At 35.5% G+C, this 17,444-nt stretch overlaps 1 protein-coding gene across 1 annotated transcript in view; it reads left to right on the plus strand.

Moving 5' to 3' along the window:
• Positions 1–14,312, plus strand: part of LOC135696501 (exportin-7) — a 31,675-nt gene extending 17,363 nt beyond the window's left edge. Inside the window, exons 19-36 of the mRNA XM_065215903.2 lie at positions 439–534; positions 2,108–2,181; positions 2,381–2,461; positions 2,929–2,992; positions 3,610–3,754; positions 4,220–4,290; positions 4,377–4,465; positions 5,285–5,475; positions 6,057–6,111; positions 7,049–7,208; positions 8,460–8,549; positions 8,719–8,767; positions 9,882–10,042; positions 10,471–10,521; positions 11,018–11,065; positions 12,299–12,426; positions 13,267–13,387; positions 13,946–14,312. Coding sequence (XP_065071975.1) covers positions 439–534; positions 2,108–2,181; positions 2,381–2,461; positions 2,929–2,992; positions 3,610–3,754; positions 4,220–4,290; positions 4,377–4,465; positions 5,285–5,475; positions 6,057–6,111; positions 7,049–7,208; positions 8,460–8,549; positions 8,719–8,767; positions 9,882–10,042; positions 10,471–10,521; positions 11,018–11,065; positions 12,299–12,426; positions 13,267–13,375 — 1,662 coding nt within the window. The 3' untranslated portion in view covers positions 13,376–13,387; positions 13,946–14,312. The remainder of the gene's footprint in view (positions 1–438; positions 535–2,107; positions 2,182–2,380; positions 2,462–2,928; positions 2,993–3,609; positions 3,755–4,219; positions 4,291–4,376; positions 4,466–5,284; positions 5,476–6,056; positions 6,112–7,048; positions 7,209–8,459; positions 8,550–8,718; positions 8,768–9,881; positions 10,043–10,470; positions 10,522–11,017; positions 11,066–12,298; positions 12,427–13,266; positions 13,388–13,945) is intronic.
• Positions 14,313–17,444: the final 3,132 nt, after the last annotated feature.

The following is a 17,444-nucleotide window of genomic DNA, read 5'->3' on the forward strand; positions in this document are numbered from 1 at the left end:
ACAGAGAAAATGTGAGTCATTGGTCGCAGGTCTGATACCTGTCCTGGCTGCGTCGCTTGCCTGCATTTTCTCTTAATTACTCAGAATTGTTTTGTATTTGTATGGTGATGGAAAGATATGTAGTAACCAAATGTATGAAGTAAAGGGTATCATATTCTTCATGAACGTAATTCTTCAACTTAAAATCTTAAAATTTCATATCAGTTTTTTATTCTATTCAATGTAGCTCGTTGAGTGAACATGCCTTCTTTATGTTAGTTTTGTTTTTGCTTCTTACTGCGTACTCAGTCATGAGCTATTATTGCTAGGTAAAAAAATTATGGCCTAATTTAACAATACGATCAAACATCAGTTTGTAAAAAATAAGCAGAATATTTTTTTGTCATATTTGCTGATTTGTTCCTTGTAACTGACACTATGTTCATCTATACTACACAGGGTCGTATATCGGCACGGTTTGAGTTTGGATTGCTCTCATTCTTCGAGCAGTTCAAGAAGATATATATTGGCGATCAAGTGAATAAATCATCCAAGGCAAGGCAGCTAGCTATTATTTCAGATACATAGAGTAAAATTCTCATACTTCGAACTGTTTTTGCACTACCTTTTAACCTTTTCCGGTACCCACGAACCCCCGGTGGCTCGGACCTCCGATAACTCAAACCCCCACATGTTGCACTGGACTTCAGATCGATCAATAATAGAAACTGGCCCGAAATCAATAAACTTGAGATCCAAACCTATAGTAGGACATTGCGTAGCAGTAGTGAGATCCGTACAAGACCTTCACTTATCCAAAATTATTTTCAAGATGCCGTTGCAATTAGCTACAATGCTCTTCCTATTGATAACAAACAACCGACTAAATTCAATAAGTTTTGCGCTGATGTTAAAACATTCTTGATTATGAAAGCGAAGGAGTCATAGAACTATAATCTTTTTAATTTATTGGATTTGACTTTGAATTATTCTTATTGTTTCATGTATTTGCTTTACGTTGTAAAATAGATTTGATTTTTAGAGCAGAAGAGCCACACCTAAAGTAGATATGCTCATTTATGCCTTATAATAGTTATAATAATAGAAAAAAGATAACTCGAACCCCCAATTACTCGAACCCCCAATTACTCGAACCCCCAATTACTCGAACCCCCAATTACTCGAACCCCCATAACTCGACCCCCGATAAATCGAACTGCTTTCTCTTCCCCTTGAACCTTTCCAAATGCATTGCAGCCCTCAATAGTTCGAACTTTCATAAACTCGAACACTTTCAATTGTTCCTTCAAGAGGTTTGAATTATCGGGATTTTACTGGAGCTATATTTGCTATTGAATAAATCATTGTTTAATGCTGGGAGTTGATGGTATAAGTCGAGTCACGGAACATTACAAAACATCACGAACCGCCATGAAACGTCGCGGATCGTCACAACACAAGTACAGTAGAAACCCGCATAAAAGAACCTAGGTTCTTTTCTGACAGCCCGAATAGGTTCTTAATTAACAGGCTGCTATTATAAATTCCAGCCTAGAAGGTTCTTAACAAGACTCTTCTATACGTACAGGCTTTGCATACATTAACAATGTTTTCCACCGCAAGAATTCTAATGGACACACTTGAACCAGCCTTTTTTATGTTAGATTTCAGCCAATCTAATGAATTGATGTTGTTAGATTGTCCAATTAGAATGCAACATACCATAACCTGATTTACTTTTAAAAACCCTTTTTCTTACATATATATAAGAACCTTTCCAAATTTCAGCCTCCTGGGGGTTCTTAATTATGGGGTTTTAAAGGTTAAATTTCAGCCTCAATGTTCTTATAAAAACAGGTTCTTTTATGCGGATTTCTACTGAACTAAATGGCTGAAAATCGTGTAAAGTATATTGAAATTGTCTTAATTCTTCTCTTCTCGATATAAGAATTGTGTTTAAACGCTCAACTGCTTTAATCATGGACTTCTTGTACGAAAGTTTATTGCACACAATAGTGGGCTAGTCGTGGGCTTGAACAGAATAATTTGATATTGCAAAAGTATATGTTTTTTATTTCATCCTGTTTTGTAGGCTACTTGCTTTTTATGGATTTGCTTTTTACTCTAGGTATACCAGATTTTATCCGAACGCCTTGGAATTGCAGATGAAACTGCAATGCTGGGAGTTTTTGTCGGAAAAATGTGAGCAATTAGTAGTTATCATAGTTCTTGTTTGATCAAGTGGTCACATTTGATATTATTTGAAATATTTCAAAAATGCATTTTAATCAAAAAAATTGAGACTATCTTTACAACTGATAAAACTTCATTGAACTCGATATCTTGAAATTTCAACATTTCTTACAAACGAATATTTATTATCTACTTTTTCTCTTTTTAGAATAACGAATATGAAATACTGGGCACGAAATGAGCGAATTATCAACTCAACTTTGCAGTTGCTGAGTGACTTATCGATCGGGTAGGACAAGTGGCAAATCTCTTTCATTACAATAACAAACTCCTAACTTTGTCCAAAAGTATAAATGGTTTAATCCCAATTGCTTTTATTGGTTCTAAAAGATGCAGTTGTCTCCATTATCGAAGGGAAAAGTTTCTTATTAAAGGCACAACTGACCTTCTATAAAATCATCTGAATGCTACTTAAAAAGATTTTGATAATTTTTTCCTGCCTTGATCAGTTTTTCCTGTATAGTATAATAGTTCACCAGGTTTCTTTTTGTGTACTGTATGTCGTATACAGATCTTGACAGTTTTAGACCTTTCCAAATTTCGAATGTTGTAATTTCCTGCCTTGATCAGTCGTAATTTCCCGTCAGAATCCTAGCCCCCCGTCCAAACATCATAGTTTAGAACAGAAAGTGAATTCGATTATTTATCTACTTTCAACATGTACCAACGGATAGGTGTTATATATTGTGTCCATAGGTACAGCAGCGCACGAAAACTGGTAAAACTGGCTCCCATCCAATTCATTCTCAATAACCATACCGTAAGTAATGACATCCAATTCAATTGTAATAGCCTTGATGTAAGTAATGCCATTAGATTCATTGATAGTTACCGTATTGTAATTTATGAAAGGCCCATTAGGCTTCTTTATCTTACCAGTCATACCTGTTTACGCTTTGGTTGTCAGTCTGTGATTGTTGAATGTTGGCAAAAATTTTAAAAAGCAAGAATTTCGTAACTAAACTCACTGCAAGCTGTGATATTCATTAACCGCTTGATATTGCGATATTCAAATATCTTGTTAACGTTCCCGAATAGGTTAATATTTATATATATTTATGTATATGAAATAATTATTATCAAAACACTGTTGTTAAACTTTAATTATGGAATGAAAACTTTAATGAACACTTTTATATGCAATTCTTTTTAAGAAAGGGTATTTCAAAACTTGATCTTTTTTATCGGGCGATCATAGTAAATTAGAGCCAACTTTTTTTTACAGAAGTTGAAATATTTTGATAAAGCTGAAGAGATTCAGACATTTTTATAAGAATTAGCATGGACGATATCTTGCTGCACATGACTTCTTGTCTACGCCTAAACTTTCCGATTAAATTGACATATTTTACAATAATAAATCAATCTTTATTTCAGCCAGAGCATTTCCCATTTCTGGGATTTCAAGCTGATTGCAATTTCAAATGCCGGACTTTGTTTTATACTGCTATCGGTCGATTGCTTTTGGTCGACCTTGGTGACGAAGAAGAGCGATTTCTTTCATTCGCAAGGCCTTTAACAGGTATGTGAGATAATAAATTGATAATCAAGAATGAGCCTTTGGGTATTAAAAATAAGTGGTGTTTGTAAAGACACTAAAGATTAAGATTTTTGTCTGATTAAATCGTACTTGCGAAGACAAGGCGTGTATTTTGTGTTGTATCTTAATATAGGTTTTTCAATGATCCTCCACATAACGTCAACCTTCCGCGTAACCTCAATGTCTTCAATAATAGAATAACTTACTACTCTAAGCCTCTAGATTACGTCAACGGTTAATCAATGTTCTTTGTCTTTAAAACGTTTTTTAAGCGGGGAGGAGGGGGGGGGGGGGTGAATGTAATTTTAATGTTTAATCATTGTTAGCAAAAACTTCAGTGCTTTTTTATGGGAAGTATAGTAAAAGCCTTAAGACAAAAAGCTTATGTTGAATCAGATTTTCATCAATATTGAAAAATATCCTTTAAATAATATCATTTTATTCTAGCGGCCTTAGATGATCTAGCAAACAGAATTGCAACCGCTGGAGCTAATTCATATCAGATGGAGGAAACAAAGGTTGTGTTTCATTATTTTTATTTTAACTGAATTTTATCAAAGGCTCTATTTATGACACCCTTGAAACGCCTTCTTTTCCATTTCAGCAATATGTGGTTGGTTTGTCTCGAGACCTTCGTGGCCTGGCTTTTTCATTCAATACAAAATCTAGCTATTTGCATTTCTTCAACTGGCTGTATCCTTTTCAAAATTTGAAAAATATTTCCCAGTAATGATTTGAAACTTGCTTTTCTAAACATATTTTCTTGCTTGAACATCTTCATTTGGTTGGTTTGATATCAGTTTGTTGAATTAAGATGTTTTTTAAGAGAATGTAAACTTGCACAAACGACAAGCTGATGAGTCTTTCACTAACATCCATATTTAGGACCTTGTTCCTCAAGAATACATGCTCAGTGCACAGTTGCAAACAGGAAATCTTAAGAAATTAAAAGGTTTTGTCTGTGTGTTCCTCCCACAGCTCAGGACTTTATTTCTTGTCATATTCACCAGGCATTGAGCATTTTGCTTCAACGATTAATGCTGGGGTTTTATTAAAGAAGTTTGATAGAAAATTTCGAATTCTCGAACAATTTTGATTGGTGTGCATAGACTCATTTTGCATTTTTTACAGACAGAAATATTTTATTTTTGTCTTTTTATATTCTTCCCATGTTGTTAAAGTGGATAAAGGAGTATACTTATCGGTTATTAAAACAGAAAATTCTATTTCATTTGAGCTAAACTGGGGTGTAGCTACTGACATAGTTGCATGAAATTTCCCTTAAGCGAAAGGAGTTGCACTATTTGAGATAGACTCACTGTTTACATCCGTTGATCATGGGTAAATGATTTTAACCCTTAAAACTCCACTGTCTTCAAATTGACATTTTCGCATAAATATCTACTACTTGATAATGTTTCATTTATTCATTCCTCTAAAACCATTAAAATGTTTTCTTTTATTTATTAACTCATATTTAATCATTTATCATTCGACCTTAACTAGATAAAGATACCCGAAATTCGCTGCAGTTTTTCAGAGATCGCTGGAGCTATGGCCCCATGAGCCAGTTATAAGTACCACTTTGTTAAAGTTGATGACTGAACTGACGCAGAACAGATCTCAAAGACTCTTATTTGATGTCATGTCCCCTAATGGAGTCCTTTTATTCCGGGAAATTAGCAAAACTATTATGATATATGGTAAGGTTGCTTTCTCAACATTTGCTGAAAAGGGATCATTCCAAAGCGTTTCTTTTCTTGTACCTCTATTCTCAATTTCTAAATGACCTATCTTCTTTGTTTCCAAAGTCTATGCATATCCTCTGTAGTCGCTTCACTATGCAGCAAAATTTATATTGGGTTGGGGGGGGGGGGGGCTGCTCATTTTATTGCTTCACATTCTTTACACTGTTATAAAGGAAATGTTATAGTCGCTTCACTGTTATAGTACAGTTTGACAATAATTGGGGGCCCCAGTCCCCCTGCCCCCTCGCTTCTGACGGCCCTCTTTCATATTCCCAGAACTCAATGTTACTCACTATTACTTATCTCTTAAACAAGCATTAACGTTGCCTCTCAATTACCTGTCTGTAACTTGATGGATTTTTTTGCAATTTATTTTTAAAGCAAAAATTTCATCATGAATCCTCAATGTAACGAGTTATTTCTCTCTTTATAAAACGCTATGAAGATTTTGTCTTTCATTTTAATAGATCAATGTACATCACCACAAACTCAAGATATTTTTTGCTTCTTAAGGTTTTTGTTTTATTTTTTTCCAGGAAGAAGCATTCTGAATCTAAATGCAGTGCCAGAAGATCAGATTTATACACTGAAGTATCCTTAAAATATGTTTTTAGCATAATGATACATCATTTCATCCTTCCTTCACTCGTTGACTTTCCATAAAGTAATGTCAATTCCATTTAGTATAGTTTTTATATGCCCCGTGTGTGAGATTGAATTCTATTGCTATGCAAGTTATCATTGTCAGAGTTTAGGGCCTAACATATCCCATGGTTATAGTCACTCGGCTTCTACTTACACGATACAGATTCCTGGCATCAGCTAATCAACTTTTTTGGATAGAAATAAGGGCCTAATCAACAAAAATAAACTTGAAATGTGCCAGCCGTTAGCGAAAGTTCGCGGGTTGATCTTTTCACCAGTTAATTCAAGGCAGTGGTGTTGCAGGACTGTCCCAAATAACGTGGAATTTCTTTTTTGAAGAGAATGACGGATTCTCTTAAAGCCTTCTTTCTGTTAACACTTAAAAGAGAGTTATGAAACGGTACCTTGCAGAATAGTTGTCCTCTTTATAAAAGCATTTTATTTCAGAGCCACTAAAAGCTTCATAAAGTTAAAGGATCTTTTATTGCTATTTTTTCAGAAAAAGTCCTAAAATGCTGTCGACCTATAGCAATAGCTGATATCAGTTTTATGGAGTTCACTGACTAGGCCAACAGCTACGTGTGTTTCAGACTTTGTGAACGTTCCATGTTTTTGTTATCGTGTACATATTCTCAGGGAATCATTGTATGCGGATGGTCCGCTCCTCTTTAGACTAAACTCCCGAGTATATTATCTAGGTAAATATCATTCATACTGTCCATTGGCTCAAACTTCCATTTTACTAAAAAATGAGTCTCTCAGGGAAACGAACCCCATTAAAGGGAACAGCTCCTTCTGAAGAAATTTTTACTGAGGGCCTGGCCCTATGGTCATGCTATGCGTGTAGCGTTAAATAAGCCAATTTCCTTAATTGTTTACAAAGATACAAAGGTATAGCGATAAGCTTTGATATGCTAAAAGCTGCTCTTGCGGGAAATTACATCAACTTTGGAGTGATGCAACTGTACGGTGATGATGCCTTGAATGATGCTCTTGCGATGTTCGTCAAAATTGTTATGTCAATTCCACAACAAGATCTGCTGGTAAGATACTAATGCTTGCATCAAGTATTTTTTCCGTTAACCAAATTTTGTTTTCGATTTTCTTTGATGCAAAAGTCTGACCTTTGTTTTAACTTATCTATTCTTATTCCGTTATGCTTCTTTGTTTGTTTTCGCTTGGACTGAGACGTTAGCATTTAAAATTCAGTTCTTGGGGCTATGCCAATACTTATCAATATCAATGAGAAATGGTTTGAGATCGTTATGAGGTTAAGCTATCGTTCATTTTTTAGAATCCTCCTTTTTTTGCAAATTTAGCTAAGTCTTTTGACACAAGTTAGGTTTTTCCTGGGGGGGGGGGGGGGGGGGGGTTAGTGCTGTGGGCTAGTTTGAATAACAGACAAATTTCAAAAGATTTTTTACGTAAATTCATCTGAATGGTGCCCCTAGTGACCAATACAATCTGAAACAAGCTTCTCAGTTAATTCTCTAATGAGTTGGAGGCGGTGAATGTAGGGATCAGTGAATAGCATTCGCAGATCCCTACATTCACCGTAACCTTTCGAAATCAGGAGTGAGAGACTTGAAGATTTTCACAAAAGGTTATGATGACCAGGATGGCATTGTTGACCGCGTAATAGTTGTGTAATATCCAGATAGCATTAGTCGGGAATCGGTCACGTCATACTATCTTTTATTGTTGTTTCCGAAAGTCTTTGGAGTCGGGAAGTCTTTATACCGGGGCCAGAGGGTTCTTGATCGGGTTATAGAACATAGTTTGTCAAAACTAAACCACTAACACCAGGAGTCTTTCCCACTTATTTCGATTCAAAGTGTAATTCTATGACGAACGTTTTACTTATAAGTGTATCTTTTGGTGTCGAATGTACTTTTTCTTGGCAACCGCAAAATTATGCGTCTTACTTATTGATTAGACTATGGTTGTCAAATGGCAACCAGGTTCTTGTATTGACGTCATAGAGGACTTAAAATCAAACCAATTTTTACACAATGTGGTATTATTTATCCATCATATAAATGTTTACCCTCTTTTTTACGAGATTAGCCTAAAGAGACACGATCACTTCTCTACTTTCTCTAAGCATTTCAAAATTTGGTACATTTCTGTGCATTTTAATTTCAAGTGAAGCAGTTGCAGTCTATGTTGTCTTCGACGGTGCCATTTTACGGCTCACGAGCAGTGTCTCAACAACCTAAAACGCTAGAATGAAAAGTCTGTGAAATCTTTGAAGATTCTTTTGTTGATTACAATCCCTGCTGCTTTTATTTTAGGAGTACCCAAAACTTAGCCAATCATTCTACGGGCTACTGGAAATTATCACTGAAAATCATATAGATCATTTATGCGAAATAGATCCACAGGTTTGTTAGCTATCATTTCCATTCGACATGACGTCACAAGTCTTCTCTACTGTGTGTTGCTTAGGATATCAGCTACTGAGAACCATTCAATATTGTTACGAATTTTCCTGTCCCCAATTTAACTGAAAACTTTATGCATCGATGTTTATGACTGTTGATCTTTTTCAAGGTATTTTTGTATGTTCTGTCATCAGTATCGCAAGGACTGGATGCTCTTGGTAAGTATTGTCCTTCTACTGATATAGCCTTCGGGTTCTACAATCCCTGAAATTTTAGAGGTGATTTTGATACACAAATTTCTATTTAAAACTTGCAATTTGTTTAAGAATTCGGGATATGCTGAGATATGCTGCAGATTCAAATGTGGGGTTTTATAACAACGTTTTTAGGTTTCATTGTTACGTTTTTGTAAAATTATTCCGCGCGGAAAGAAAAATAAGAGTGGCGAAAATAGAAAAATAAAGCGAAAAAGGAAACAAAATTTAGCCCAATGCCGCATGGCGTTGAAAAGCAACACTGATGAAATAAGAAACGCTGCATGACGAGAATGAACAACAAAAAATATACGTAAATCAGTAAAGTATTAGCCTTCACTGATTTACTTGTATTTGTTGTTGCTCATTCTCGTCGCATTGCGGTGTTTCTTATTTGCTTCATTTTAATCAATTTTTTGCCGTAAGAATTTCTAAGAAGTCCGTCGAGCAGACTGCTATCGTGACCTTTTCTTTATTCACACTGATAAAATACTTCTTCGTTTCTTGTATCAATTTGTTAGCATATGTTTTGGCAATAGAAACACAGTTGAACAGTAAATCGAGGCAACGGTGCAGCACCTTGTCTTTAAAAGAACCTATATTTTCCTGATAAACCTTAAAGTTTTATTTCTAAGGGACATTGTCCCTTGCAATATTCAATTTAACGAAAAAATACCACTATTTTCAGCTAAAAAACCAAATGTACAAGAAAATAGTCCGACTCTTGAAAAAGTAGGTTTTTCTTTGTGGAGGCTTGGTGATTCGTTCAAATTGTAATAGAAGCATGAAACTCGGCAGAGATACACAATTTGATACGCTGAAAAAGGATGCAGACCCCTTCAAAAAGTGTCCCCTAATTGTTATTTCTAGATTGAGGTTCTTCATCCCAAGTCATTAAAATGGTTATTAGAATAACTCTGTTTTGAATTTAAAGGCACGGAACTTAGTAGAAATACACAATTTGATAAGCTGAAGAGATACGATGATAACCACTTCGAAAAAATCCTCAAAATTATATTTTTAACATGTCAAGGCCGATGTTTCTCTTTCATCTAAGGTAGACTTTGACTCTTCACAGACCCATCTATCTCTACTGGTTGCTGTGCCACGTTGGACCATATTGTCACCTATTTGTTCCAACAATTGCAAAAAGCCTCGAAAAGTAGCGATGCACAAAAAGAAGTTGAAAAGCACCCAGCTTTGAAGGTCATTGAAATGCAACCGAATATTTTAAAACAGGTGATCGCGAATTTCTAATTAAATTCATTTTACTTTGTTGTAGTTATTAATGACAAGGGGCTGTTACGTTTTCAAAGTAATTTTCTGACGGAAACATATGCATGGATTAGTCTTAGGCGCTCTCACACCGTCACACTACGTTTGTAAAAGTGACTGATCCACAAAGAAAGCAAGTTCTAGTTCTTCTCACAACACGAGATTTTATGGATGATGGTTTTTTAGGCTTTTGGTTTTTTTATAAATTTCACTTTGTCATACTAGTTTCTGCCTTGACATTTTTCGTATAAGGGAGACAAATCTTATTAAATGTTTTTCATTACTGTTTTTCTTTGGTCATATTTGTGTTTCAAGCCTCAACCGAAATTGTTTGTGTTATATAACTGAAATGTATATGCCACCATTATAGAAAACTTTTCTTTGAATTCCAGATGCTGTCTACAATTTTAAACACAGTTATGTTTGAGGATTGTAAAAATATGGTTTGTAGATTCTGCTCTTTTGTGATTTTGTTCTACAAACAGAACCTTGTAAATTATTTTTAATTTAATATGTGTTTATTTTCGGGTTTTTCGCTTACATTTTTACAACCCTTTTGATGCGTACATCAAGAAGTCGAAATTTTAACAGATCGATTATATATTATTTCGGGTTTGTTCACTTAAATCATCATGTAGTCTATGGGTAACTGAGAATCAAATGTAAGTAATACACTTTGCAAAACTTAATTGCTTTTTCTGTTTTGGCCTAGCTACATTTTCTATTAAAACACTCTTTGTTTCATGCATGTGGTATTTATAAAAGTTTTTAGTAGAATTTAATTTTAGTTTTGCTTCCATCTTAGCCGTTCACTCGACATTTTGCTTTCAAAGGCTTATTAAGTTCTCCATTTTTCTTGACAGGCCTGAAATGGCAGAAACTAGTAGTAATCATATTTGGAATTATAGCAAGCTTCTTATTGTCTTATCTTCTCCACAGTGGTCAATGTCAAGGCCTCTTCTTGGACTGATATTGCTAAACGAAGAAGTAGGTACCAGTTTTGTACATGGTGGTTTTTATCTGCATTTGATTTGAAGGAAGCCAGAGATTTGAAACAGCTCTATTACCAATTGTAATTTTTAAGTTTGACTAGGAATGTAGCAAAACGTTGTACCAGGGTGCAACAGGAAGCTTTTTGTTCAAGAATTACTGATGATACTTTAACTTTCAGCAAAGTAAAAGCATTACACAGAACTTGTAGTATGTTGCCAGAATCTTTCTCTTTTGAAAGCCATGCTACTTTGGATTCTAAAGGATCGAGTTCATTTCTTATTCTTGGTAGAAATTTTTTGTTAGTAAGCATCAGTCAATATGATTTACTCTATGGTCAATGGAAAAATATATACTACAAACTGCAAGCACCTCAACCTACAAGTTCTCACGAAAGCGTCATCTAATTGACTTTAAATCACTTTTTGTAGTCTAAAGACTACTCATTCTAGTATTGACAAAAGTAATAATATGTCTTTAATCAGTCAATCAATCGCTGCACTCCAGTCGATCTAATCTCTCCACTGCACCCGTGCCACTCCGGATTATCAATCACCCCATTCACTCCAATCATTCTACTGCACTCTTGCCATTCCAACCAATCAGTCGCCTCGATCAGTTAATCAGTTGCTGCACTCCAGTCGCTCCGATCTCTCCATTGCACTCTTGCCACTCCAGCCAATCAGTCACCTGGAATCAGTCAATCAGTCACTTAGCTCCTGTCACTAAAACCATTCAACTGCACCCTTGCCACTCCGGACAATCAGTTACCTTAATCAATCAATCAATCACTCCACTCCTGTCCGTCCCCTCTTTTCTGCATTCTTACATTCCGGACAATCAGTCACCTCAATCAGTCAAACAATGACTCCACTCCTGTCCGTCCCCTCTTTACTGCACTCTTGCATTCCGGACAATCAGTCACCTTAATCAGTCAAACTATGACTCCACTCCTGCCCTCCCCCCCCCTTTCACTGAACCATTGCATTCCGGACAATCTGTCACCTCAATCAGTCAATCAATCATTCCACTCCTGTCCGTCCCCTCTTTTCTGCACTCTTGCATTCCGGACAATCAGTCACCTTAATCAGTCAAACAATGACTCCACTCCTGCCCCCCCCCCCTCTTTACTGCACTCTTGCCTTTTTAGACAGTCAATCAGTCATCAGATCTGTGAATCAATCTTTTCACATCGATATACTAACAACCAAATTTTACTTCAATGTCTAGTTTTTTACTGAACTGGAAAGGAATATAACCCAAATGCAGACTCCGGATAAGCAACCAAGAATGGCAGAATGTTTTCAGGATTTAATGGAAAACGTCGAAAGATCAATGACAACGAAGAACCGGGATAGGTTAGTTCTACAAAACAATGATCATAACATAGCTATTATTTGCTTGACAAAAGTATGCGTAAATGTGTTTTGTACAATATTTGATATGTAGAATTGCTAGAAAAGTTCTTTGAGTATATTTCTAGCATAAAAGAAGATATATTTGTCTTGAAAACATTTTGAACAAGTTGCCTTGTCAGATAATAGACTAGGATTCTTTATCTGCGGTAGGAGTAAGCGGTTTCTGATTGGCCAAATCGGTTTAAAGCTACGAAAACTAGGTTTTTGATTTTATTAAACAGTATAAAGATACAAAGATTGAGGATTACAAAAAGCAAAAAACTCTCTTGACTTTTTATCAACAAGGCTAAAAAAGAGCAGCGTTTTTTCTTTTCCGGCAAAGACGACTAATTTGTTCTGTGTTTAAATTCAAGGCCTCTAAAACAGATATTACTTTTAATCAAATTCATCTTTTGGTTGCGAATTTCGAGCCGTTAAGCAAGGGTAGATCGTAAAATTTTTAAGGTAATTCTGCAATGTACGTCTGAAATATATATTTTGATCATTTCAATCTAAGAAAAATGTGCCCCGACGTAGATGATATTAATATATGCCATCGGCAGAATTTAGCAGTGATAAATTCCTAGCTTTTCTTGTTGTTGTAAAGAAGTGGCCTGTCAATGTATAAATAGTGCCACTTCTTGATCATGTACTTCCATTTTAAAAAAATTATCAGATTACATTTTTTTAATATGCTTTTTTTACTAGGGGAGTAGATAAGATAACATGCAGCCTATGAAAACTTGCTAGCTGCTAAAAGATTAAAGCTTGAATGTTAAAGAGATTTTTTTGAATTCACAGATTTACGCAGAACTTGTCGACCTTCAGAAGTTGTGTCAAGAGCATTACCTCAAGCGCCCCGGCGTCAAGCTCGTCCTCCGCCATTGAAATGATGGGATATGACATGTAAACCAAGTATTAGGTAACGTACTTTCTTATTATTCACAACCTTTCATAAGAGGAATTTTTCATACTTCTTTTTCTTAGAAAACTATAAGGTATGTTGCTTGTAAGGTTCGAAGCCAACAAAGACCCACACTTTATTCGTAGGATGTAATCAATCTTTGCCATGAAAGTGTTACACAAAGAATAGGTTTTGTGATTGAAGCATCTTTTGTAATGCAGTCCTTACGTCGGTGCTCCATTTTTTGGGGGGAAGGGGGCGGAAGTATTGCGGGGTGTTCAAAGTTATTTTAGCAGGCATTGTATGTACATCCAGGCAAGTGCTCTTACTATCAAACGCGTGCAAATGATATTATATTCGACACAGATCAAATCAAAACTTTCTGAACTATCATATTTTGCCAGGACAGTTATGCCCTTTTCTAAATTCTATCAAATGCATAATCGCGAGCAAAGTAATTTCTTTTACTTAAGTTTTTTCTTTTACTTGTATCTGTTCTGCTGTGAAGAATTATATATAATTTTTCAAACCATATTTTTCAAAGATATCAGCTGAGATGTTTGTTATCGATTTCAGCTCTTGCCTGAGAACGGAGGATCCAGCGTTCATGAAGATGGTGCGTTCCCCTCCTTCAACATGCCCGTGAATTCAGGCCGGACTTTTCAGGCTAAAGACCGACCAAGACAAGGACTTACCTTGTTATTTGTGGTGCTCTGTCATTTTGTACACGTGAAGGTAATATTAATATACAGTGATCTTCGACAAGGAGCATTTACTGGCCTTTTTGAAGAGGGATAGAATTGGACTAGTGGATTGGTCATTCAAGGGCGACTGTAAATTTTTTCCGAATTTTTTGTAATAGATGTTCAAATTATATGTTGCAGTATTCCTCTTCAAAATTAAAAAATACGATACGTCTGGGATATTTTGTTCTTTTTGCAGTTTTGGTTCGTGTTTACTTCTGAGTGAGTCGCTTTTGATTGAGGTATATGTAGAGATGTCTGTATTTAGTTCCTACCGTACTTGAAAAGAACCTTATTGTGCTTTACATGACGTCCTTTCGCTCTTTGCTTTCATGTTTTCTGTCTTCTGTATAATTTCCACGATAATTAGTAGGATAAAGAAATGTGTTTTTCCAACGAGAAGTGAAAGGCCAAAAATTATCAAAAAAGTTTGTCCATAAATTAATGACAAAGTGGGATAAACCTAATTTTATGACGTCATTAACCGAATTTCAACAACATAACCTGAAATAACACCATGAAAAGCCGCTTATTGCACAGGCCCGCAGTATTGCAGAATAAGCAAAGTCTCTTTTCCCATCAAACCACTGTATTTTGACCTTTATTCTAAAACTTGTAAAACAAGCCCAAACAGCAGTAATCTCTTAGCTAATTCTGGCTTTTTCCTTGACCATCTATCAGGTAATTTTTAACAGATTTAACTTATTTAGAAGTACTCCATCGTGTTCTTTTTTAATATGTTGTCAAATTAAAGTTGTCAAAATATCAGGTGTCACGCACTTTCATAATGCTTCCCACGTCCTTGAATTCAAGACGTTTTTTAAATAAAGAGGTTTTCATGCAGCACGGTATTCCTATTCGACGCTTTTAACGAACTTTTCGGAAATTTGTCCCAGTGGGCCCTTTTGCTTGTCCTAGTGGGCTTTTTTGAACCCCACCTAGTTGGAGCCCTTAAAAAATATCCTGAAAACTTGGCTTGAATTTGGTGAGCAGTGCTAGAATGCACATGAATGTTTATGAGCCAATGCTAAAAGATTTTGAGCGATTTGAGTTTCTTATGAGATCCTTATGGGAACCCTGGTGCAATCTGAAATTTCAAACGCAAGTTTTTGAAGCCTTTTTGAAGCCGAATTTTCTCTCTTCAGAAGGAATAATAATAAAATAATATTATTTCTTTTGAATCTCAATTCTAAACGGAATAAGTACTTCCCAACTTTACAAATATTCAAGCAAAAATCTCAGAATTTACATCGTTCAATTGTACTTGTGATTTTTGCAAGGAATATGTACTCTAACATGAGTTAGCGTTGGTAATTTGAATTAGTTGGCTTTATTTAGCTTCAATATAGGTACAGATTGTAGCAACTGCAGAAAAAGATAGAAAAAACAGTCTGTTTAGAGAAGTTATATCCAAAAGTTATATCAAGCCATGTAGACGGTCATCAGGACAAATTTTTATGTAAGGTAGGATTGGGCCTAATTAAATATGTACGTTGCGTGTGGTACTTCATCCAGAATAACGATAATATAGTTAGCAAAAAAATTTAGTATCAGAATGAAAATATAATAGTGTGATTGTTAAAAATCAAACTATTATATTTTCATTCCGGTACTAAATTTATTTGCTAACTATATTATCGTTATTCAGGATTAGGTCTAACCTCCCTTGATGGTCGATGTTGGGGAGAAAGAAATTTCGAGAATGAAGTTTGACCGAAGTCCTGATTCAAATGTATTTTTATGGGTGTTGCCCCCATTTCTGAAAGTTTTTAGGGCGTAATAACGCAAAATTTCCCTGGGGGCTACACTCCCAGACCACAGACCTTTTGCCTCTTGACAGCGCCTTCACCTGCAACCAGGCTTCGTCTTTGGCTAAACGACGATTCCCGATCTGTTTCAGCAGCAAACTTTGATACCCCAAGGTGCCCTTTCTGCAGTTCCTGCCCCCGCTGCATCACTAAGCTTCGGCGCCTCAAGTTTCATGAAATAATTCTGTAGTATCCTACGTTAGCTTTAATTTTATAAACCCCTAATATATTACAGTCGCTCTCACAATAGAATATGCAAATGAATTATTTTTCTGAATATTTTTTTATTTAGATAACCATAACTATTTCAGTACTTAAACCATTTTCAATGGGGTTGAAGCTAGTTCTCAAAGAAACCTGCAGTTGTTTTTGGTTGCAAAGATGTCCAACTCGTTCTATCTTCATGCTGAAAACATGAGCTGAAGTTTATGTTACATTAACTTCTTCAGTCCATTGTAGAGAACCATCTTGTATTAATATTTTTCCATTCTTTCAATTTGTGTAATAGTCTCTAGCCCTCTACGGCCCCTTACTTACTATCAGGTTAGTACGTACCAAATACATCAGAGACTAATGAATACTGTTGACCGTGTTTCCTTAAAACCAATCTAAAGGAACGAGGTTACTGGGTTATGTTGGATGCATATTATTAAAACCTTTTATCAATGTCATAGTTTTCAAAATTGTTTGAAGAAACATTTTTAAATTTGTGACGTCACATCGTTGACTTGTAGGAATTTCCATTTTTTTCTCTAATCTTTTCAACTTTCAGTTTGCCGAGGGGCTCAGCTTCAAAAATTATTGCAGCTATAAATTTATCTAGATAAAACATTGGTAAATTTGATGAAAATTAATTTTGATTCTTCTAATAGAGCTCAAGAGGGTCTTCGGGAAAGGCATTTTGAAAGTTGCAATTAATTTAACCAGACATGGGTTCTGATTAATTTTTCTAACTATTGTGAAGCAGATACAATACAATGAATAAGTTATACTGCATGAAAATAAAACATTTTGAGATTAACAGAATTTATTTGGCTTGTAACATAAGCTCATTATCACCAGCTGTCTTTATTAACATGCGACCTATAATCCAAGCGATAGTTGGCGCGTAGCTCGTAAAAGAATACAAAGACAGCTGCCACGACCCATATCAGCATATCTTCTTACAGAGTCTTATGTTTCAATCTTGTATTCGGAAAGAAAGATACGGACATTTCTTTTCTGGTCTCTTTGCTTATAAACTTCAATAACAACATGTTGTAAAGTTATGAACAAGGCGCCACGTGTTAAAAACGAAAAACCAAATTGGATATGTTCCCTTTGTTGGTTACTTAAAGTGCGGGCACAAAGGAGGGCAATTTGTTTCGCAAAATGCCACGAATGACACTTTGTTTTTTCCATTTTTGCCACCAATGACTAGATTGTCATATATTGGCCACCGCACATGGAGCATTTTGTTTAAAAAGCTCCCAATTTATAAGATCGCAGACACGTGTGGTCGAATTCTCGTTATGTAAAACTCTC

This window comes from Rhopilema esculentum, chromosome 14 (genome assembly GCF_057945365.1).
Source record: "Rhopilema esculentum isolate cy_ngs chromosome 14, ASM5794536v1, whole genome shotgun sequence".
Taxonomy (NCBI): domain Eukaryota; kingdom Metazoa; phylum Cnidaria; class Scyphozoa; order Rhizostomeae; family Rhizostomatidae; genus Rhopilema; species Rhopilema esculentum.